Below are 24,890 nucleotides of genomic sequence, written 5' to 3' on the forward strand. Positions count from 1 at the left end.
GGGGAGGGGGGCTGGGGGAGGGGCGCTGGGGGAGCTTAGATCTTAAGCGCTCCAACAGCGGGCCCAGGACTTGGGATCATGGGGGGACCTTGTGGCCCCTCCCCTCCCTGGAGGGGGAAATTTCCCAAGCCCTTCGTCTTGCTTTCTCTAGGGCTCCCCAGGAAAACCCGGGCCCCGCGGCGGAGTGGTGAGTCCCAGTGCCCGGTTCAGTCTTCGTGGGGTCCCGAGCTTGGGGCATCAGGTTGTCTACCCTAGGCTTGGTGGCGCTGCCCCACCTCACATCCCCACTGCACCTGACCCGAGACTCTTTCTCTGCAGGGAGACCCGGGGGTGGCCGGCCTCCCGGGGGAGAAAGGCGAGAAGGTGAGTGGGTAGTGCGGGGGTGGCGGGGAGCGAGGGCTTCTGTACCCCAGAGTACCCACCGCTTGATGGCTGTGCTCCCTGTACGTGCAGGGCGAATCTGGTGAGCCAGGGCCCAAGGGACAGGTGAGTCACACTCTTCCTTCCCTGAGGTTACCGCACTTCCCTGGGCTGCCCTGGGACCTCCTCCTCCCGAGCCTCCCATCCCCTCCCCTCCCCGCCCCTAACCCGCCAAGCCTGGCGCAATCTCACCGGGCGCTGTCTCTGCCCCGCCCCCGGCAGCCAGGAGTCCGCGGAGAGCAAGGCTACCCTGGCCCCAGCGGGGATGCTGGTGCCCCAGGGGTGCAGGGTTACCCTGGGCCGCCTGGCCCTCGAGGACAGGCTGGAGACAGAGGCGTGCCAGGACTGCCAGGGAGACAGGGCGTGGCGGTAAGTTGGCCCCCAGGGCAGAGGGGTTCTGCTAGTTAGGAGATCTCTAATCCCCCAAAGTCTGGAAGTTCCCAGAGGCCCGCTGGCTTCCCTGAGGCTGGCTCATGGGGTAAGGATGCTGGGGAAGGAAGCAGAAGGGGTTTCAATCAGAAACAAAAATCCTTTCTGGGAAGATAAGGGATCTGGAGGGAGTCAGAAGCTGCAGGAGGGGCATCCTGGCAGCCAGAGGCTTCTTCCTGAAAGACCTTCTCTGCCTTCAGGGCCGAGCTGCTAGTGACCAGCACATCGAAGACGTGGTGCTGAAGATGATGCAAGGTGAGAGGAGGGGGTAACCCCTCCCCATAGCCCATTTCAGGGCTTGGGCACCCTTCAGGAGCTTCTCCATGTGGTCTTGCCAGAGGTCTGGAGTCCCAAGTGCTCATTCCAGCTCTACCTCCAAGGAGCTGCAGGAAATCTGGATATATCACTCTGGACAGGGCCTTAAGAAAAGGGAACTTAAAAGTGGGACTTTTCAATTTGCAGACCTAGAGGCCAGGGGCCATCAGGATGCTCGGCCTTCCATCTCATAGACCTCTTTCCCCTCTCTCCCTCCAGAGCAACTGGCAGAGGTGGCTGTGAGTGCCAAGCGGGAAGCCCTTGGTGCAGTTGGGATGATGGGTCCTCCAGGACCACCTGGCCCGCCTGGATACCCAGGCAAGCAGGGCCCGAATGGGCACCCTGGCCCTCGAGGAATTCCAGGAGTCGTGGGAGCCGTGGGTCAGATTGGCAATACTGGGCCCAAGGGTGAGTGCTGTTCTCTGAAGGGAGTGTGGGCTGGGCAGTGGGAATTTGGCCAAGGCTGGCTTAAGTTCAACCTCCTGTTCCCCACCCCCAACTCAGTCAGACTGTGGAGTAGACACCCCAGGGCTCTTCCCCCAAACCACACTGATGGAAAACAATGCACTGTTTATAGCTTTGGGAAGGTTATTTATTTACTGGTAACCCCATAAACATCATCTTTCCATGTCTCTGCAGATAGACTCAGAATCCAGACTCTGCCACTTGCTCACTATGTACCCTGAACAAGTTACCCATTAATTTCCCTGGGCCTTAGGTTTATCATTTGTGAAATGGACATGTTAATAGTACTGACCTCATAGTGTTTAGTGGGGATTACCTTTAGCAGTAATTTAGAGTTGTTCTTAGTTTACTGCTTGGTAAATGCTAGATATTGTCATTGCATGTTTTCCTGTAAGTAACTGTATCAGATGCATAGTCTTCCATACTTTGTCTGGACCTCTCTTTATTTAACCAGCCCTAGGTGGTCATTTCCAGCTTTCCCCTATTTTGAACTAGCACAAAACTGGAATAATTGCTGTATGTAAAACATGAATTAAATATCAAACCAGGTGGGAAAAACATTTTCCAAATTTTGAAAAACTAAGACCCCTTTTTTTGTCTGCAGGAAAGCGTGGAGAGAAGGGTGACCAAGGAGAAGTAGGGCGTGGGCACCCTGGGATGCCTGGGCCCCCAGGGATCCCAGGTAAGAACCTGGCCCTGCTTGGCTACAATTGTTCCTGAACTTGGGGATTAATGACTCACAGACACTTGGGTTTCTTCCATGGATGCTTCACACTCATCCAACTTGGAGCACCCAGGAGTCCCTGGGTGGGGGCTGACTGGGAAGTGGAAGCTGACACTCTGAGGACTTCCTGAGATGTAGTTTCTTCATGAAGGGGAAGGACAGGCATGTGTTCCCAAGATTCACTGACTGGGAACTGGGCATAGTGGACAATCTCAGAATCACTGTCTGCGAAGAGTCCCTTCTTCCTGTGGTATCCCTGGCCTCATTTCCCCATCTGAACTATTTCTCCACTTCAGAATTCTAAGCTGAGTCAGGAGAAGGCCCTAATGTCATGACTCTTTTATAGGACTCCCTGGCCGGCCTGGGCAGGCAATCAACGGCAAGGATGGAGACAGAGGGTCCCCAGGGGCTCCAGGAGAAGCAGGCCGACCTGGCCTGCCAGGCCCTGTGGGACTGCCAGGTTTCTGTGAGCCTGCAGCCTGCCTGGGGGCTTCAGCCTATGCCTCAGCCCGTCTCACTGAGCCGGGATCCATCAAGGGGCCATGAACAGCAGCACAGAACACAGCCCACAGGCATCCTGGGTCCCCTCGATATGGACAGGCATTCCAGCCCAGGAAACTAGCTTTCCCAGGACCTTCTGTCTGGGACTCAGTGGTCCTAAGGACAGAAGTTCTAAAACATAGGGAAAAGGAAGAGAGAGCATCAGAGTGAAAAGGTAGCTGACAGGTCAACTGTCACCAGAGAGTGAACACTCCAAAGGGAACAGTATGGACAGGATGGCTTTCCTTCTGGAGCACCAATTGGATGTTACCAAATGTCTCCTTTATCTGTTCCATTCTCCACTGGCCATCTTGTCCTTGGGACAGGTAGGCTGAGGTCTCTCTTGGTTCCTGAACCCATTCTTATTCTATGGACTCACTGGATGATTGCTGGGGGTGACTTCTCTGAGGTGGGCATCCTTAAGCCAGCCCCACTTCCTTCCTGCTTCTCACCTGAGTATTTAAACTCCATCTCCCTTTTCTTTTTGTCATTACCCTCTTCTGCCCCCTTTTCCCAGCATACACCATGGCCTTTCTGTAAATAAAAGCCCCCAACTTAGTTACAAACCAGAACATGAGTTGTTAGTCTCAATTTTTCTTTCTTTTCCTTTTTCTTTTGCAGTGTGGAGGATCAAACCCAGGCTAGGCAAACACTCTACAATTTAGCTACATCCCCAGACATGGGCTCAATTTCTTGTGGATGGGATGGAGGTTGGTACTGCCTCCACCACCTGGGCAGAGTTGCCAGGGGCTAGGGAAGGGGAGGGGGATGTGGGGCACATCCTGAATTGTGAGCATGGAGACAGCATGGCCTATATGAGGAACATCTGTGGGGAAGAGCTAGGGAAGGGAAGGCAGATGATAATTTGCTGTGTGGCTTTGGGCAAACCCCTTCTGAACATTTGGATATCTGTGGCAAGGACTCAATCATGTTATATTTATCCAAACATAGCACACCCAGTGTCCTGTCAGGGCCTGGCAACTGGGAGTCCTCTGGAGTTTTGGTGCCTGATATGTGCAGCCCTGGGGTAGGAGCTTAGAGTGGAAGATATAAGACCTACCTGGCTGTTGCCTTCCATGGGCTGTGTGTGTGTGTGTGTTTATGGTGCTGGGGATCAAACCCAGGGCCTTGTGCATGCGAGCAAGCACTCTACCAACTGAGCTATATCCCCAACCCTTCCACAGGCTTTAAGCTGTGAGAAAAACACACATGGGCCTGGATGATCAAAATCTGGAGGAGACTAGCCCATGGCTCTCTCTAGGCTAGCTAGGAACTTCTGAAATTCAAAAGGCAACCAATTTGTTTATCCCAGTATTGATGTGAACATGTATTGCCCCCCAAAGAAGCACTCTGCCATCCGTAGCTGTTTGGAGGCCCTGGATTCCAGCCTGAGGTCCAAGCATTTTCTGATCATCTGTGGCCCTCCCACACCTCACCACAAATGCCCATCCTCACTTCTCCTTTCCTCAACACTCATGCTGGTGACACTGAACTCGCTTACCCCATCCCAGGGACACCAGAAGGGCCAAGGTGGAGTAGCACCAAGGGCCACTAAGATAGCTTTGCTCTTAGTGCTTGGCAAATCCTGTTAGAGCACCCCAGACCCCACAGAGATCCTGATAAGTGCCTGCCAGGAAGCCCTTAGAATACAGAGCGCCCGGGGAGGGAGGAAAGAGGACAAAAGCTGCCCCTGAACAGGCTCTTAAGTATTATAAACTTGGGTCATATACTTGGTCCTAGTACCTGAAACCTTGGACTTAGAGAATACACCTATGCCCTGAGGTTTCCTTATTTGCAAATCCTTTTCTTGTCCCTCTCTGTGACTTTACAGGACTGAGTCCACTAGAGGGTTTCAACTACCACAGAGAAATGGATGATTCATTTCTTATGACTCAGGCTTTAACAGGACTGAAAGGGAGCTAATTCCAAAGGACCAGTGTCCAGTACCCTTTATGAGACTTTCTGGTGGGTGAATTTCACTCAGCCCATTTAGTGTGATCTACAAGTCTCCCACATGCCTCTCTGACCTCACCCCTATGCTCAGACCCTGGTCCATTCCACCCTAGCCATGCCAGCCCTGATGCTGCTCCTGACATGCCATGCTGCACATGTGCTAAACCTGCTGTTGGAATGCTGTTCCTCCAAATATTATTACTGCTCGCCACCTTGCTCCAGGCTTCCAGGTCCCCTCCTGTACTTGATTGTTTCTTCTGAACATTTATCATATTCAACATAAAACACCAGAATATGAGCTTTACAACGGCAGGAATTTTGATCTCCCATTTACTTTCTATTTTCCAGCACACAGCAAGCTCAACAAAATACTTATGAAATGAATGAATCATATGTTCAGGTTGCTCAAAGGAGTAAGACCCCACCCACCAATGATCAAACCAGAAAGGAAGAGACTTGGTCTCAGCTTGTGGGTGGCTGAGGTATGTTCAAATGGCCAAGTGTTCCAGTTATTCTTACTACTGCCAAGAATAGAGACCAAGCCCTCTACAAGGGAGTCTTGGAAGACAGAAAATCTAGTACAACAAAAAGGAAGTAGGAACTCAACTCCACTGTTTGCAATTAGGAAAAGAGAGATTTAAGCAGCTTAACAGAAAGGACATTGAGCCAGGTGTGGTGGCAGACACCTGTAACTCCAGGTATTCAGGAGGCTGGGGAGGAGGATCACAAGTTCAAGGCCAGTCTAGGCAACTTAGCAAAAACCCCCATCTCCAAAATAAAATGAAGAAAGCCCTGAGGGTGTAGCTCAGTGGTGGAGTGCTCCTGGATTCTGTCCCCAAGAGAGGGAGAGAGCGAGAGACACAGAGACATAGACACTGCAGGAAGACAGTCCAGCCCCTTCCAGAGGCTCACTACCAAATCCAGGACACAGTCTGGCTGGCCTCTCTAACTACCACTTCAGTCTATACAGGACTTCTTGCTGGGAAAGCAATGGGAGCCCCTACCCACTAATTCCCTGCTTCTATACTTTCTCCTAACAAAGAAGCCAGAGTGACCCTGTTAAATCAAGGCAGATCATGTCACTTCTTGGCACCAAACCTTCAATGGTTTCCCACCACACCAAAAGCCTGAATTCTTACAATGACCTACTAAATCTGCCCTCCCTCCTGACTGTATCTCCTACTCCCCTCCAGCACACAGACTGGCCCCTTGGCCCCCACAATAAAGCCTTCATACTTGAGACTACCTCTTCCTAAGATGCCCCAGACATCTGCTTAGACCACTAGTCACTGAACCCTATTACATTGTTTTTTCCTATACATACCTACCTACCTATGATAATGTTTAGCTTATAAATTAAGCACAATAGGAGGATAAAAATAATAAAAGAATTATAATAATATGCTATAATAAAATTATAGTGTCTCTTGAAAGACTTAGGACAAATATCAATATTTTTGCAACATGGTCAGAAAGCAAAACCAGGATGGCAGGGGCTACTATATCTTATATGAGTCACAGGGGGGCTCTGATCCAAAGATACAAAGTTACCCACCTACCAGGTATATGCAGTCCTAGTTTCATGTTTTCAGAACACATGGGGGTATCTTTCTCTTCATCTCTAGTCCAACTCTTCAGGAAGTCTTCTTCCCTGGAAACTATCCTGGATAATAAGAGCCTAGGATTCCCCTGGGCATGTTGTCTGATAGTGCAATCTCATCCCACCAAACTGCACTCATTCTGACATACAGGTAGTACTGGGAATTAAACCCAGGACTTTGCAGATGGCTAGGCAAGCACTCTACTCCTGAGCTACATCTCCCCCAACCTTTCCCAAAGAGGCAGAATACTAGCAAGCTCTCAGACTTCAGCAAAGGGTCAACCCAGATAAAGGCAGTATATACACACAACACAGGCTCTGCCTTGGATTCAAAGATCAACTTTGTTGGTGACATGCCATTTCATTCCAGACTTTGACCAACTTGATTCTGCTCCCTGTTCATCTGCCAGATCTCAGGGAGCAGAGTCTCACTCTGGTCAGCATCTCAGGAACCCATCAGTCAATCTCCTTTTGGCTCTACTTATGCCTCTGGCATCCATACACTGTGGGTGACTAGATCAATTACATAATAAAATACTAATTACTGCTGCCATATGTAAGGAAGATCAAAGAGGCAGCCAGGGCAGACCAAGCAGACCCAAAATAATCTGATGTTAGTTACAAAATGAAGAAATGATTACAAATAAAGCTTTGAGGAAACATTGGCAAGAACTGGAATGGTCTACAAAGGAAGGCCATGAAGAGCAGGAGGAAGCCATGAAGAGAATTGTGTGAGACATGGGTAATGGTGTTGATAACACTCAGCATTAGGACTATATTGTCATACACTAGCACCCCACTCCCCTAAGGTAACAATCACACTGGTGGGCAACATACGACACACAAACTACATCATAAAGACAAGTTATGTAAATCTGCATTGCAATTTTTAATGTTTCACTTGTGCAGAACTGAAAATTGTATTTAAAGGCACAGAAGGAAGGAAAGGCAGTTTTCAGAGCATGAAGTCACAGGAAAAGGATGCTGGATAAAAAACACAGGACAGCTGTGCTTTAGCTATAGGAAAATAATAATACAGTACTAAACTAGATTTTTATTTTTATTATATTTCCATGTGAAGAAGACATCACTCAAATGTCAGCTGAGCAAATGACTTTATGGCCAGACACCAAAGGTACTCAGTCCGTCCCACTTTGGAATAAATGCCCAGAAGGTAAACATTATCAGTGAGTGGGAACGTCAGGCACAAAATAAGTTCTCATTCAAAAAGTGGACAGAGATTTGAAGCAGTCAAACCTACAGCTTTTAAAACTGGAAATCATTCATGACATTTGTTTTGATGGAAAACGTTACCTATATAATAAGAACTATAATTTTCAAAATTGGAATCAGGCCTAATTAAATAGTACTTAGGATTACAGATAAAAATTACAAAAATAAAAATGGAAACTCTTCTGTCCTTGAAAGATAGAAAACTATATTTTTCCTATAATATTGTAAGAGAATCATCAGTATATCACTCGTATGTCTCTTAAGATGTTATTCTTTTTTCCCTGTTCTGCCACTTTTAATATTGCAAAATCTGTTCAATTTTTGCTATGTGGAAGGAAGCATTGTTTAATTAACTACAAGAAAATGACTGAATGAATGAGAAAAATCTAGTTTACCTACCACACCCACCAGGTGGAAGGAAAGATAAAAATTGTCATTTTTTAAAAAACAAAAACAAAACTCAATGATTTAAAACATCCTATACATAATTTCTAATTTCAAAACAATATTAGAAATTCCTGATCAGTGTGCACCAAAGAGAGGGAACAGAAATTTGAAATTTGGAGAACCATACAGCATATTTCTAACAACTTTCATTAAATAATACTAGCCTTACCAACTATTATCTTTCTTTCTTATTTAAAACACTGATTGGCCAGGTTAAATTATAACAGCATGAATGTAAAAAACAAGTTTCAACTTAGGCATGAGCACAATGATTTCTGCCTCACAGAACTCAATAGTAATGTTCCCTCTTTTAAATGGCCCTATTACCTTGCAGGCAGATTAAATATAAGTGTATAAATAAAACAAGGTCTGTATTTTCTTAAATAATTTTACAAACTGATGGTGAATCAGATGTTGAAGATAAAACTATGCCTTTAAAAATATTCAGCCTCAAAATTTTATCCAGTGTTTCCTTTAAGAAATGGATTATTTAAATCATTTTTGAAATGAGATAGTAAATGTATTTAAATCTTCTGTACTTAATCATTTTTCTTAAAAAAAAAAAAAAAAAAGTTTAAAAACATCAAGAGCTGGAACATGCTGCCAGGACAGAAATAATGAAAAATGTCTTCAGTCATAGACCCTGAGCATCTCAGTCTTGTTTTGTACTTCTCAAAGCTTGAAGTCTTTCTAGTAGTGGAGGATGAGAATAATGCCACATTGAAAACAACCAGTCAGAAACAGGGAATCCCAAGTTATCTTTGTTTAGTTTGATCAAAGCAGAATATAAGTCTTTAGCTTTCCCAAGTTTCTTGGCAAATGCATCAGCTTGAAACTCAAATCTGCGACTTAGGACTGTTAGACAAAAAGAAAGAACCTGAAAAGGGAAAGGAAATGTTTTAGCCACCCTGCATCTCTTTGCTGTCCAGGAAGGTTCTCTGAGCTGAGACTGCAGTTGAAACCCATTATGGTAAGAAGAAGGGCAGGTCAAATGAAACAGCACTGGTATTTGGGGAAACTATGGAGAGAAATTATTATAAACTGTGCCTTTCCCCACCAAGCAAACAGACTAGACACAAATATATATCCACACAAATGTTATTCTTACTAAAAAACAGCTGTTTCTGAGAAGCTGCCATGTGCAGGAACTAAGGTAGACATTTTACATATTCTCTAGCAATCTCTTACTTCTGCTGTACAGTTTAAGAAGTGAAGCTCAGTGGGGTTAGACAAACTGCTGGAGGTGACACAATTCAAAGGTGTAGTGCTGAACTTCCTGGTGACTCCAAAGCCAGAGGACACCACCTTTCAGAGACAGACTTAAGTCATGGTAATTTGTATTTGGAACACCCCCCCCCCATCCCAGCTTTTTTTTTTTTTTCTTTTAAAAAATATTCTTAATCACTTATCTATATTCATTTATTTATTGGTATGGGGACTGAACCCAGGGTACTTAACCACTGTGCTACCTCTCCAGCCCTTTTCATTTTTCTAAAATTTTGAGACAAGGTCTCACTACATTAGCTTAGGGTCTTGCTAAATTGCTGAAATGGGCCTCTAATTTGTAATCCTCCTGTGTCAGCCTATTTAGTTGCTGGGGTTACAGGTGTGCACCACTACACTTGGTCCACTTATCTACCTTTAAAGGACCATGACACTCTTCACTGATATTATTCTAAAAAATTGTCACATTCTGAGAACAATTTCAAAATTGAATTTTTTATTAGTGTTCTGATCTATGGTAATATTGCCAGAATAAGTATACAAGTTTTGAAGACCATTATGAAAGGAAAAAATCCATTTGAAAATTAAATTATGAGAGGAATATTTCTTTTCATACTGAAGTTCTACAAGTTGAATAACATAATGTCTTTTCTTAAATTATTCTGAAATCAGGTATGGTGGCACACACCTCTAATCCCAGCTACTTGGGATGCTGAGGCAGGAGAATCTCAAGTTCAAGATCGGGCTGGACAACTCAGTGAAACTCTTTATCAATTAAAAATAAAAAGGTCTGGGAATACAGCTCAGTGGTAGAGCACTTGCCTAGCATACATGAGGCCCTGAGTTCAATCATCAGCACCACATAAAAAAAAGTACAACTGCTAGGAAGTACAGCAGTCTGGGTTCATTTAGTACACACAACTCAGTGTCCCTAAGGAATTCCTGAATTGTGACAGAAGACAAAATGGCTGGCACATTAACACGCAACTGTAATCCCAGCAACTTGGGAGGCTGAGGATCACAAGTTAAAAGCCAGCTTCATCAACTTAGCAAGACCCTGTCTCAAAATAAAAAATAAAAGGAGCTGGGGATGTAGCTCAGTGGTAGAGTGCCCCTGGGTTCAATTCCCAATATTGGGGTGGGGTGGGGTGGAGAGACAAATGATTATTTTATTATAAAAATGATATTCTACAAGCAGTAACAAACTGTATAATATAAAATATTAATATTTTCTACAAAAGTTAAAACAAAATATTAAAATGTTTAGGGGCTGGGGTGGTGGCTCAGTGGTAGAGTGCTCGCCTAGCATGCATGAGGCACTGGGTTTGATCCTTGGCACCACATAAAAACAAACTAATGTATCCACCTAAAACTAAAAATAAATAAATAAATAAATATTTTTAAAATGTATTCAAATGTTTAAAGATAATAAATCTTATACTTCTCTACAAAGTTTAGTTTATGTTGACAATGCTATACAGATATGATCTATTCCTCTCCATTTTTCTTTTTTTTTTTTTTAAATATCTATTTATCTTTTTTAGTTGTAGTTAGACACAATATCTTTATATGTGGTGCTGAGGATTGAACCCAGGGCCTCACACGTGCTAGGCAAGTGCTCTACCGCTGAGCCACATTCCCAGCCACATTTTATTTTATTTTTGTTTCTGTGGCAATGGGGATCAAACCAGGGATCTGTGCATGAGCTCTACCCTGAGCTACATCCCTAGTCCTACACACCCACTTTTTAAGTAAAGAAATAGGATTCATTTAGCTTGTCTCAAAACCCTTACTACACAACTTGAAAAAAGAATTCTTCAGAATGGAGGGACTAGATCCCCAGTATTATTTCTTGCCTATGTTGTAAGCCTTACCAAATATCATGAAATGGTGCCATTGTCAGATTTGTGACATGGTCTCATTAACCTATGTCTTATCACCCATATGGAACCCCCCTATCACAGCAGCGATTCTTCAACTATCACAGAGCAGTGGTTCTTCAACTTCACCCAGTTTTGATTTAGAACGTCCTGAATGGAACTCTAAGGCTATTTTGAGGCCGGAGTTCATAGAACAGAATCAGAGGAACACAGTCATATAACCTCCCTTAATCTTGTCATGTGTGTACTCAATTTTTATTTTTCAGTCCCTTCATTTATGCACTAGTGAATACATGGGATTTCCAGTAGTTGATCTACATCTAATTTTCTGAGGTACATATTATATCAAGGTTTTCACTGCTAAAGTATAATTCTTTATCTCCCCACCTCCCTAAAGTACACAAACATTTATTTATATGGCTTAGCTTTTTCTACTACTTTCTCATATTGACCAATCAACTGACTAAAAGATTATTTCATCTATTTGTTAAAACCGTAGTTTTGATTTTTTTTTTAATACTACCCTAAAGGTTCTAGATTTGAAATAAGCAAGGGTATATCTGAGATAATTTTAAAGATTATACGTTACCTCATTGTAAGGTGAAAAAATAAACTGGAAGATGATCAATAGTCCAATTAGAGTGGGCTGGCAGTCATAAAAACCAAATGCAGCAAAAAGTTCCTTTCGACCAATTAATACAGCAAATAAGAAAAAACACAGGAAAGAATTCATCTAGAAAGGAAGACATAAAAATCAAGTTATTTCTAGGCTGATTTCACTGTGCCATAATACTACAAAAGTGATTGGTGTGGTTTTAAGAATGGTGTTAGTGTGATTACAGCAAAAGTTATTTAGACATTTTTATAGTTTCCCTTTTATTCTCAAAAGGAAAATAAAATTTTCCCCAAATGTTTAAAACTGCATAGTTTTCTTCAGGGGTAGGTTTGAGTTGAGCCTCTTATAATACTGTTGACTGAAGTAGTTAACAGTAATTGAAATACTTTCTCTCTCTACAAAGTTAAAGGGCTAGAATGGATTCTGGTGTTGAGACCACAATCAGACACAAGGCTCCTACTCGACCTTAATGTGGAGGCTCCAAAGCAAGAGGTTTCCCTGGAGTTCTCTATAGGACTATAGGAACTGTACTGAGGAGCTGGAGGTCAGAGGGAAAAAAAAGAAAAGAAAATCAAATACCTGTACCAAAATACAACCTTTTGTAGTAAAGTTAGAAAATAAATACCATTCTTTTCTCTTAGCAGATCAGTGATCTGGAAGCCACACATACCCTATTTAAGTGTGCTGTTCCAAAGCATTTACCAGATGACTCGAGAAGCTGCCACTTAGAGTGGGGCTGACAACGGGAGGAAGTGCGCCAGTCAGCCCAGGATGAAGTGTAAGCAGATTTGCCACTTACCCTTTACAACTCTATGGATCCATGACAAGCGCCAACAGAAAACTCCTAGAGAAGATGCCCACACTTAACAGTCTATGTCCTTTGAAAAATTATTTCTAGGTTGCTGTTGGCCCTATAGAGATAGAATTCCTGGCCATGGGACACTTGTGGAGCTGCTTAGCTGAGAACTGATTTGCCCAGAGGTATCTATCATCAGCCAAGTGTTCTACACAGGCATGCAAATGAAGCAAGTCAGGAAGCAGAAGTTAAAGAGCAGGTGTTCATACTCTAGGATGCCAACTCCTACCACTTTGACATTCCTCAACCAATCCTTACTTATGAGTTCCCTTATATCATTTAATTTAGAAGGAAGAAAAAAACTGGAGCCTACTGTACAAATAACGATACAATATACTGGTACCAGCACAAAGTGGACTGCTGTGGCATCGCAGTGTCTCTCAGGGTGGGTGGTCTTGAAAAGAAGTAGCAAAGGGAAATTTCTCAGTGAGGGGAACTTTTAAGTAGTATATCTCACTGTCCAGGCAATCTAATTCAGGACCTGAACTGAGGAGATACACACACACACACACACACACACACACACTAATTGGTAGTGGGCAAATAATGGTTTGGCTGGATGATCAGGGATTTGGAACAAAATTAGAAAACAGTTAACAAAGAGATTTGGGGAAAAGGTATACTGAAAACTTCCAAAATTAGCCCAGACTATGAAATTTTGACTTTATATGAATGTTCAACAAAGAGTCCCAGAGGTAGGGAGGCTGTTGATGGTCAAGAGCAGAAACCTTTTCTATGGAAGTCAGCCCCAACTTCTTCAAGCCATTCTAGGACTTGATCAAGGAGCTCAAGAGAGAAAAGGAGTCAATACACTAGTCAACAACACAGATCTTCCCCCACTGGCTCCTGCCAGGTACCCTATCTGTTGGAAGATGCAATTGGCACCAGCACTGACAAGGTACCACACCTCAGGGACCAGCCTACCTCCTGTGGTAAACTGATTCCACTGGACACTTTCCTGATTCATGGAAGGGGTAGTGATTTTCCTTATTAGACCGAATACTTACTTTGAACTTAGGTTTGGATTTATTTAATTTCTTACTCATTGCCATGTATCCATTTAACATGGCTTCAAGCTACAAGAACTCATTTTATTACCTAAAAACAAACAGCAATAGGAATGTGTCCCCAGGGGCTCAAGTCTTTCCATATAATTCATCCTCCAGAACTGGGTAACCTTTCAGAAAGGTAGAGACCCACTTAAGACATTAAGGCTATAGATGCTCAAAACCAGGAAAGGAGGTTTAGTACTATTTTACCCAGGACTTGAGAACCTGTTTATTGGTTTAAAGGTATTAATATTCAGAGGAGAAACGCTGTTGAAATTGTTTTCTTCTTTTTACTTTTTCTATAATTTTCAATGAATACAAATTACTTTAACATGAGAAAAAGTTTTATAAAAAGCATTTTGGGGGCTGGAGTTGTAGCTCAGTGGTAGAGTGCTTGCCTAGCAGGTGTTAGGCACTGGATTCAATCCTCAGAATCACATAAAAATAAATAAAATAAAGGTGTTTTTAAAAAAGCATCTTAATGTCCAACTTATCTAGATTTGCTTCTTCTCATTTTTACAGCTCTTAAATCTGAGCAATTCTGGAGGTGATAATGATGGTGACAACAATACGTATTTATAAATACTTACCATGTTTCAGGTACTATTCCATGCTCTTTATACATATATACATTTAATTCTTAACCAGTTCTATGAAGTATTATCATTCAATGAAGGCATGGAGGTAGAGAGAAGTTAAGGAAATTGCCTGAGGCCACACAGGTAGTTAAATCTAGGAGCTTTGATGGAAAGCCAGGGATCCTGGCTATGAAGTCTGTCTTACTCGTTCTACTATATGACTTCTTGTGCCTTGACCTCTTGACTCTTATACTATAAAAAAACATTGTCACTCCAAACTTACCTGGCTAATAATGATATTTTTGACTGTGTGTCCCAACTTCCAATGCCCCAATTCATGGCCTAGTACAGCAAGCACCTCCTCATTTTTACATCCTTGTTTCTTATTCTGAATCAAAAAATAAAAAGATAATAAATTATAAACAACCTTCAAAACGTTTGAACCTTTTAATCCAGTAATCTTCCTTCATAGAGTCTCACTTAAAGAAACAATCAGGGACACAGTGGCACACACCTGTTATCCCAGAGACTGGGAACACTGAGAGGAGAATCTCAAGTTCAAGGCCAGCCTCAGTAACTTAGTGAGGTCCTAAGCAATTTAGCAATAACCTGTCGCAAAAATAAAAAATAAAAAAAGGGCTGGGAATGTAGCTCAGTGGTAAAATGCTCCTGGATTAAATTCGCAGTGCAAACAAATAAAAAACCCAAACCAGGGGCTGGGGTTGTAGCTCAGCAGTAGAATGCTCACCTAGCATGTGCAAGGCTTTGGGTTCAATCTTCAGCACCACATAAAAATAAATAAATAAAATAAAGGTACCGTGTCCAAAAAAAAAACTAAACACAGTGGAAACAGGCAGGAGCCTGAGATGAAGTTCAGTAGTACAGCACTTGCCTAGCATTCACAAGGCCCTGGGTTATCCCCAGCACTGAAAGAAACAAACAATCAGACTTCTGTGCAAAACAGTTCATTTGCTTAACAAAACATTCCCTGAATCACTGCTCTAGTGAGACACTGGGTTAAGCACTGAAGATAGAATCCAAACAAAACAGATATTCTCTAATTTTACTTAATCTACAGTAATTTAGATTAGGGGAGAGAAAAACTGGAAAAATAAATCTTTATCAGTAAGACAATATTTAAGTAAGTCATAATAGTCATGACAGCTAATGATAATCCCATTTGAAATTGTTTTCAAAGTTTACATTCTGACATGAGAAATTGCTCAAGACAAATACAATTAAATAACAGACAGATATATATATATATATATATATATATATACACACACATATATAAATTAGAAATATTTTCAAAGATTATGTTCTGACGTGAAAATGGTGTATTGGTTGAAGAAATCAGGAAACAAAGTACAGCAAAATATTAGCAGTAGTTCTTTCTTTTTTTTTTTTTTTTTTTTTTTTTTATTTNTAAGAGACTTTTGAGAAATGAGTAAAGCTCCAGATTCCCTCTCCAACTCCGTATCAATAGGCAAGTGCTTCTCCTTCATCAGGGTAGAAGCCTAAAAGTTTAATCTTTCTAGAAAGGGCAAAAGAAGAGACCCTTTCAATTGCAGTTCAAAATAGCTGAGGGTCAGGTACACTAGCAACATGCCATGTGTCTGTTCATCTACTATTATGCAGGCAGAACACTGAGGACTCCTTCTCTCACCCCAGTCCTCTCTGCACACTCAGCTCCCAGCACAGATCCTCCAGACAAAAGACTGAAGAATATCTACTGTGAATTCTGATCATCCCACAGAACAGAACTAACAATTTGAACACCAGTATTTGCCCACCAAATTTCACTCAGGACATCTTATAGAGAAGCTCAAAAATGATAAGCATCACCTACAGGGACAGAAATTACAATCTGGTTTTTAGTCTAATTTTCTAACTAAGAAGCATATAACCAAAATCAAGCAGATAAATGAGGTAGGCTGTTAAGATGGAAGATCAAATCCAGGGGAAAAAAAAAAGGAATAAACAGAATTTATGTAAAGAGAAAGTTTAAAAAGATAAGATACTGCACCCAGGGGAAAAAACAGAGAATGCTAAAACAATGGGAAATTCTTACAAATCAAAGCTTAAAAGAAAGATTGGAAGATAAGAAATCACCCAAAAAGTACAACAAAGAGATTAAGAAATAGAAAACAAGAAAGAAAAGACAGGAAAATTCACTCAAATAACAGGAGCTCTGAAAAGAGAGAACAGAAAAAAGGAAGAAAAGAAATCAACAAAATAATTCCAGGAAATTGCTAGAACCAAAGATCTTGATTTCCAGGTTAAAGAGGGGCAATGCATATACCCAACATGATGGATTAAAATCAACAGAAATTGCTCACTTTGGCAGCACATATACTAAAATTGGAACGATACCAAGAAGATTAGCATGGCCCCTGCGCAAGGATGACACGTAAATTCATGAAGTGTTCCATATTTAAAATAAAAAATAAATAAATAAAACAAAATCAACAGAAAGGGTCCAACAATAGAGGAAGAAAATGCAAGTGACATACTCAGGATCAGTAATAGAGTGGCTTTAGATAATGAATCAGCAATGCTGGAATCAAGCAGGCAATGGAACAATGCCTTCACAATCCTGAAGGAAAAGTATTTCCAATGTAGAAATGTATAATCCAGTTAAAGCAGCAAGCAAGTATGACAAAAAAATGAAGCCATTCGAGGCACAAATCCAAAAACTTTACCTACTATGCAACCTGTCTCTACCAAAATGAGGGAGTCAAGTACACAAAGCCAGGCATTAGAGAACACAGGAGATCAGCACAGAAAAGAAGTGAAAGAAAGAATAATACCAGAATGATGACTAGATAGCAGACACAGAGGGTACTCCAACCTGATTTGAACCAGGTGACTCAAAGACAGTCTGTGAGGACTTCCATCATCAGCTTTTTCATGAAATCAAACTGGTATAGGATGTAGGCACCAAGAGAAGAAAATAAATCAACACGGGTTCCAACCTAGAAACAAGGATGACCAAGGGAGTCTAACACAGAGATGTACAACAGGACTTCAGAGAAGAAATGGCACAGAGATCTCTCTTAGGGTGTTTTGAGGGATGAGGGTAACTAAAAGTAAAACTGGATGCAACTAACCTTGGAGAAAATTATTCTGAGAAACCCTGGAAGCTATGAGAACAATTAAACAAAAGATACAAAAAATTTAAGCACATATAAAAGTTAATTATTAACCAGGATGGAAAAAAGGTTAGGTATGCTCAGTAGTGAATAATAACTGCATAGGTACAATAATGTAAATACTGAATATTGATAAAAACTAGAATTGTAATAATTATATTGGAAGAATTGGGGGAAGGCAAAATAGATGTTAGGACAAGAGAGATAAATCCTCATTTATCATAATAGAAAGTCAATAGTGACAACAGTCAATAACATACATATATCACTCAGACATAGAAATGGGTAAATGAAGCCTGGTACAGTGGGGTGCACACCAGCAATTATAGCTATTTGGAAGGCTGAGGCAGGAGGATCACAAGATTGAGGCCAGATTGAGCAATTTAGCAAGACCGTGCCTCAAAATGAAAAGGGCTGGGGATGTAGCTCAGTGGTATGGTGGGTTACAAAAGAAAAAAAGAAAGAAAAGGAAAAAAAGAAATGTGCAAATAAATGTCTAAAGCAGCAACTAAAACTGAAATCTATGAGAGAGGGGACTTGGTGGTGGAGGCACACAGGAAAGGAAGGAACATAAAACTGCTAAATTTCATAACTTTTTTTGTGTTTTGAAATTTTAAGCAATAACCTTGCATTATTTTAATAAGGTAAAACTAATATTAAAATTTTTTTTTTAATTTTTAGAGAGAGAATTTTAATATTTATTTTTTAATTTTCGGCAGACACAACATCTTTATTTGTATGTGGTGCTGAGGATCGAACCCAGGCCGCACGCATGGCAGGCGAGCGCGCTACCGCTTGAGCCACATCCCCAGCCCCTAATATTAAAATTTATGAAAAAAATTTATTGAAGCTCTGCTTCTCTTAATTTCATGTAACTTCGCAAATCAATATTATATAAAAAGACAATCACGTCTGTATGTATGTGCATACACACACATACATTTATCTTTTTTTAGCACATATATAAGATTTTTAAAAATAAAAACAAAAGTTACTAACATTTATTAAACAGTAACCATATACCAGGCCTGTGTACTGCACACTTATCTTATTATATATCACAACCACTATACAAGATACGTACTCTTGTTATTCCCACTTATATCCCACAGATGAAAAAAAAAAATCTAGCCAGAGAAAATAACTATTTTGATTATAACTGTATAGCCAAAAAGTGGAAAATTTGGGATTTGAAGCCAAGTAGTCTGATGCCAGAGGCTTGTATTTTCGACTTTTTTGGGAGATTGAACTTAGAGGCACTTGACCACTGAGTCACATTCCCAGCCCTATTTTGTTTTTTATTTAGAGACAGTGTCTCACTGAATTGCTTTTTGCTGAGGCTGACTTTAAACTTGTGATCCTTCTGCCTCAACTTCCTGAGTTGCTGGGATTATAGGCATATACCACCTTGCCTGGCTATGTTTTCAACTTTTACATAAAATATGAAGTCAAAAGTAAATTATTCATCGTGCATCAGTCAGAAAAAATAAACAATTTTAGTGGCACATATGTAAATGTTTGAAAATTATTACTGAACTAAAAAACAAATGATAGAGCATATAAATGATGAAGTATAATGTTTATAAAACCTAATAATGACTTTGAAGGCTGAGGCAGGAGGATTGCAAGTTCAAGGCCACTTAAGGAGGCCCTAAGCAACCTAGTGAGCATATATCTCAAAAAAATAACAAGGGCTGGGGATGTGGCTCAATGGTTAAGCTCAGTGGTTAACTCAGCACCTCTGGATTCAATTTCCAGTACTCTCCCCAGAACAAACAAACAAACAAACAAAAAAGGTCTGGGGATGTATAGCTCAGTGTTAAAGTGTCCTTAGGTTCAATCACCAGGTAACATGGTCCTTAGGTTTCTGTTCATACCAGTCAACTGCTTTCCAGTGTGAATTTTGAGTTCTTTTACAAAACAACCAATTATCTATTAGATAGTTTTCCATTAGGCAGTTGTCTCTTGGTCTGATATTGGATTTTAAAAGCTATTTAGAACAGTGTGGGAGTCACATTCAAAGCTATGCTGATATGGAATGAAATGAGCTTTAAACAAGGACCACTTTCCAAAGAAAAGAGACCTGATTTGTGGTAGATTCTCAGACAGAACTGGATTATCTTTTCTTCCTATACTAATTTACATAAAAGAACAGAAATAAGTATGACCCATTTTTTATTTTTCCATAGTACTTTCCTTTTTATAAAACTCATATGCTGCCTCATTTGAGGCAACACTAAGCTGGGTAAGAAGGCAAGTATTATCTTCACTGTAGAAATGAAGAAAAGGAGGCTGAGAAATGAAAACATCTTACTGGATAAAGCCTACCTCTCTGGAGTATGTGTCCTTTTTATTACACTTATTAGCTGGGACTTCAACATAACCCTAGCACTTGCTTTCTTGAGACACATTGTTCCAATTATTCCATTTGTCTTGTGAAAGGTAAAATTCCAGAGAGTAAGTTTCATAGATATCTCTTAAAATGTAGGCATTTATCAAAATGTTAATAGAAATTTTCTCTAAAAGGAAATATTTTAGATAACATTAGTTTTCTTTAAAACTTCTGTTAAAAATAAAATGCTTGGGCTGGGGATGTAGTTCGGTGATGGAGTATTTGCCTAGCATGTGTGAAGTGCTGGCTTCCATTCCAAGAATCAATCAATCAATCGATCAATCAATCTCTCTCTCTCTCTCTCTCTCTCTCTCACACACACACACACCAAAAACAAAAACAAAAACAAAACCTTTATCTTCTCTAATCATTCAGGTTTAAAACTGTCATTGTATCCCTTTCCACATAGGAAGGGGATTGTCCATATTGTATCCCCCGTACACAGTAGGCCATAAGTAGCAGGTGCTGAATAAATCAGTTTCCTAAACTTTTGCCACATTTGTGTATTCTCCACCTATTTACTTAATCTCTCCTTAAACCAATTTCCTTTATAAAACTTAGCAGTAATATACATGAAATTATGATCTCGACATGCTAATTTCACCTCTTCCTTGTGTACATTAATAAATACATAACTATTCAAATTTATATTATTGGTAAACTTCCTAAAACCATCTCATCAGTGTTACAATGGAAAGCAATATAGTTAATGATCGAGTCAATTTTTGACCCTTTTCACTCCCCTAATATCAATCACAAGTACTTTAAATCCATCCTTTATTATGATTCTTGCACTTTTTCTGACTTTGAATTCTAGCGTAGAACCTTATTATTTCATGCTTATCCCGATGCAGTAGGCCCTAAAAGTCTCCCTGCCTCTGAAAGAAAGAAATCTTTGCTTTCTCTTATGTGCTACCACCAAATTTTAATCTTCCTAAAACAAGCACTGGCTTCTACCCAAATCAATCTATACTTTCCAGGTCACAGGAAACAACCACTTGATGTATTGACCATTCTATAAACTAGTCTTGGTCTACCTTTCTATCTCCATCTACACAAATCCATTAATCATTAGTTTCAGAACAGCAGTTAGGTGTTTTATCTCTACAGCTTTCTTTGCTCCTTACCTTGAAAAGCCCCATCCCCAAATTAAAATTCGGTCTCCTTCACATATCCTCTTTCTCAGAAACCTGTTTGACCACTGGAATTTGCATTCTTACCTGGCTATCTAAAAGTCACACTCTTTCAGCCATTCATGATATTTATCACACATTGCCTTATAGTCTATTTCTCTCCCCTGTTATAAATTAGGGTGAGACTATATCTAATGTATATTGTCAAGTAACTTGAGGACAGATGTTAAAACATTTACAGTTAAATCAATGAAATAAAGCAGCCTCTTCAAGAAGCCAGCAAAAGAAGTCAAATTCCATTCAACACACTTCAAACAACCCCACAGCAAATAAAACTGTGCCTGCAGACATTAAAGGTCTAATAGGCTGGGTATGGTGGTGCATACCTGAAATCCCAGTGACTCAGGAGGCTGAGACAGGAGGATTTCAAGTTTGAGGCCAGCCTCTGCAACTTAGAAAAATCCCGTCTTAAAAGAGAAAGGAAAAAAAAAAAAAGGCCAGGGATGTAACTTGGTGGTAAAGTGCCCCTGGGTTCAATTCCCAGTACCACAAATAAATACATAAAATAAAGGTCTGTTTTTTCATTGCACTGCTTATGATCACTGAACACTAGCTAATGTCTAGGTTTAAGTATGATGTAATCATCCCCTGCATGTGGATGCCTCTTAAGCAATTGATATGCTGGACATGCATGATTCTTCTCTCTCTCTTTTTTATTTGTAGTTGTAGATGAACAGAATACCTTTGTTTTATTTATTTTTATGTGGTGCTAAGGATCGAACCCAGTGTCTCACACATGCTAGGAAAGCACTCTGCCACTGAGCTATAGCCTCAGCCCTGAACCTGCATGATTCTTTAGTGTTGTTACTGAGTACCCTTTCTGGATTTCAATTTTCCTACTCATAAAATGACCTGAAGATCTCTTCCCTGCTTAAAATCATATGATACTAGGTCAGACCAAAGTGGCTTTTATTCTAATATCCTAAAAAACAAACATAATCAAAGGTATTAACCCTCTAACAATGCTATCTAATCCTTTCACAGAATTTTGTTTCATCTACATATTTATAACAGGCTAGGCACTTAACTAAGTCTTGTCCTTTTTTTTTTTTTTTTTGCAGTATTAAGGATTGAACCCAAGAGTGTTCTACCTTTAAGCTACAAGCCAGCACTTAATTTTACTATTTTACTTTGATACAGGGTCTTGAGAAGTTGCCCAGGCAGGTTGAACCTGAGATCCTCCTGTCTCCCAAATCACTGGAATTACAGGTGTGCATCATTACACCTGGCTACTAGGTCACCGATTTAGGGTCAAAGCAGATGCTCAAGTGATAATATTTTTTGGTAGTAAAAATGTATACCAATCTTACTTTTTTTTTTCGGGGGGGGGGGGGGTACTGGGGATTAAACTCAGGGGCACTCGACCACTGAGTCACATTCCCAGCCCTATTTTGTATATATTTAGAGTCAAGGTCACACTGAACTGCGCATCGCTAATTCACTGAGTCTGGCTTTGAACTCATGATCCTCAGCCTCCTAAAATGTGCCACCACGCCGTATGAGTACAGCTTTTTCACATAATTACAACCCTAAAAGTTAAGTATCTTTAGTTCAGTATGTCCCAACCACAGGATCTTGCATCCTGACTCCAACCCCAGGGATATTTGGTGATTATTCAGAGACATTTTTGGTTTTTATAACTTGGGGGGACATGAGGTCACTAGCCTATGGGGAGAGGCCATTGATGTTGAATGTCATACAATGCATATGATACCTTCCACAAAAAAAAAAAAAAAAAAAAATTATCTGTCACAAAATGTCAGTAGTGCCAAGGTTGAGAGAAATCCTGCTGATCTTTCGGTTAAGAAATCAGACTCAGAGGTATTAACTTACTTGCCCAGAGTTACACAGTTGGTAAGGAAATAGGGATCTAAAATCATCTCTGTAATGACACCAAAGCCAGGGGCACATTCAATTACACATCAAAATACTTGGGACTGCTTCTGATGAAATTTGTATTACTTCTTATCATTGTCCCTTTTCCTCCTTTAGTGTTGGTAAATTTTATGAGTCAGCATCAGGGGACCTCATTGAGGAAAAAGATCCAGAAGCAACTTTCTCAGGTCAGATTTAAGAAATGTTTTTCTCTTTTGTTCCCTAGAATCCAAGCTCCCCAGTAGCAACACAACACTGTGGTGTGCTTATGTGACCATATCCCCTTTAGATTATAAGCTTTTGAAAGTCTGCCTCTTTGCTTTTGTACTCCTAATGAGAAGCAAAATAACTTTAGCACACAGTACACGTTTCATAAATACATGTTAAACAATGAAACTGGCTAAATTATGTAATGTAATCAAAGACACACATCTACTAAAAGCAGAAACAGGACTCAAATTGTCTCTGGGGTGCCAAAGCCTATAACCGCTGTCTCAATGAACCTAAAAATTAGATGTTTACCTTCTCTTTACCTTCCCTGTGGAAATTCTTTAATTGTAAATAGTAGAGTGTCAAAGAAGACTATTTGATGTTCTTGAAGAAGAAGCCATATACATATATTTATGATCTGTAAAAGCCTGCAAGGTAGTTAGCATATAATTATAGTAGTAATCTCTCCCAAATACCAGAACTATAAAAAAGCCATAGTATTTTTTTATTTGGTAGTCTCCTTGAATCCAACACTCACTGCATAGAAACTGGTGTCATTTTGAGTTGTCAAGGCACTGTGTATACAAACTAAGGCACAGTCTCTTAGGAAAATAAGAACTCACTTTAACTTTAGCTTTTATTTCTTCACTGTCCCCTTCTCCATCATTGCGGGGTTCCATGCCAGACTCCTCCTGGATGTCTTTGTTTAGTACAGAGTACTCTTCTAGTAGAGTGTCAAACAAAACTATTCGCTTGTTCTTGAAGAAGCCATAAAAATAAGCATTGCTGTGGGAAGAGCGTTTAGATCCTAAGGAAAAGACAGTTCAAAGCATGGAATATAATTAAAAAGTTTGGGTCCATCGGAGAGATTCCTACAAAACTGAACTACTAAAAAGGACATATCATTTTCAAATTGTTTAACACCTGAAGAATTGTATCAATGAAAATCACCACCAGCAGTGGACTGTTTCCCTGCATTCCTGACACAAATATTTATATTCATCACAGTTTTATAAGTAAAATAATTCTAAATATCCAATAGTTGTGGAATGATTAATGATGGTAAAACTATGAAATGGTATTTTAAGCAGCCAGAAAAAAATTATACTTTCAAAGAATTTTAACAAGAAACACCTAACCAATGTATTATGAAGTATACAAAACTTCACATATATAAGATTCCAGTATTGTCAAGAAAAAAATATGTAAATGAAAAGCATAAACAATAAAAAGCATTAAAAAAAGCTTATGAAGAAATGTACTGGGGCTGGGGATGTGGCTCAAGCGGTAGCGTGCTCGCCTGGCATGCGTGCAGCCCGGGTTCGATCCTCAGCACCACATACAAACAAAGATGTTGTGTCCGCCGAAAACTAAAAAATAAATATTAAAAAAAATTCTCTCTCTATCTCTCTGTCTGTCTCTCACTCTCTCTTAAAAAAAAAAAAGAAAAAAGAAATGTACTAAAATACTGAAGTGTTTATCACTAGCTTCCAGAATTATGGATTTTTGTTTCCTCTTTTTTACTTTTCTCTTTTCTAAATCTTTTAAAATAGAACACTTGCTTCCACAATTATTTTTACAAATACTACAAGAAAGGAATGGGGGTATAGCTCAGCTGGTAGAAGGCCTGCCTTGCATGCACAAGGCCCTGGGTTCAATTCCCAGCACCACAAAAACAACAACAACAGCAAAGATTACAAGAAAACGTACCTAATTTTTTTTTTTTTTTTTTTTTT

At 40.3% G+C, this 24,890-nt stretch overlaps 2 protein-coding genes and 1 non-coding gene across 4 annotated transcripts in view; 2 read left to right on the forward strand and 1 right to left on the reverse strand.

The window, feature by feature from the left end:
• The window catches only part of Col9a2 (collagen type IX alpha 2 chain), a 14,870-nt gene extending 11,408 nt beyond the window's left edge, over positions 1 to 3,462 (forward strand). For both annotated transcript variants that reach the window (XM_015485204.2, XM_048815670.1), the window contains exons 25-32: positions 152 to 187; positions 319 to 363; positions 454 to 486; positions 643 to 789; positions 1,050 to 1,104; positions 1,384 to 1,572; positions 2,234 to 2,311; positions 2,700 to 3,462. In XM_015485204.2, the coding sequence (XP_015340690.2) occupies positions 152 to 187; positions 319 to 363; positions 454 to 486; positions 643 to 789; positions 1,050 to 1,104; positions 1,384 to 1,572; positions 2,234 to 2,311; positions 2,700 to 2,899 (783 nt within the window). In that variant the 3' untranslated portion in view covers positions 2,900 to 3,462. The remainder of the gene's footprint in view (positions 1 to 151; positions 188 to 318; positions 364 to 453; positions 487 to 642; positions 790 to 1,049; positions 1,105 to 1,383; positions 1,573 to 2,233; positions 2,312 to 2,699) is intronic.
• Positions 3,463 to 7,316: 3,854 nt separating this feature from the next.
• The window catches only part of Zmpste24 (zinc metallopeptidase STE24), a 31,656-nt gene continuing 14,082 nt past the window's right edge, over positions 7,317 to 24,890 (reverse strand). The window contains exons 5-8 of the mRNA XM_015484728.2: positions 23,778 to 23,962; positions 14,613 to 14,717; positions 11,820 to 11,963; positions 7,317 to 9,003 (exon numbers count right to left, since the gene is read on the reverse strand). Coding sequence (XP_015340214.2) covers positions 8,779 to 9,003; positions 11,820 to 11,963; positions 14,613 to 14,717; positions 23,778 to 23,962 — 659 coding nt within the window. The 3' untranslated portion in view covers positions 7,317 to 8,778. The remainder of the gene's footprint in view (positions 9,004 to 11,819; positions 11,964 to 14,612; positions 14,718 to 23,777; positions 23,963 to 24,890) is intronic.
• LOC125610442 lies at positions 16,664 to 16,770 on the forward strand. The gene has a single exon (XR_007340461.1). It is a non-coding gene; the product is annotated as a U6 spliceosomal RNA (small nuclear RNA).

Source organism: Marmota marmota, unplaced genomic scaffold (genome assembly GCF_001458135.2).
Source record: "Marmota marmota marmota unplaced genomic scaffold, marMar, whole genome shotgun sequence".
Lineage (NCBI taxonomy): Eukaryota > Metazoa > Chordata > Mammalia > Rodentia > Sciuridae > Marmota > Marmota marmota.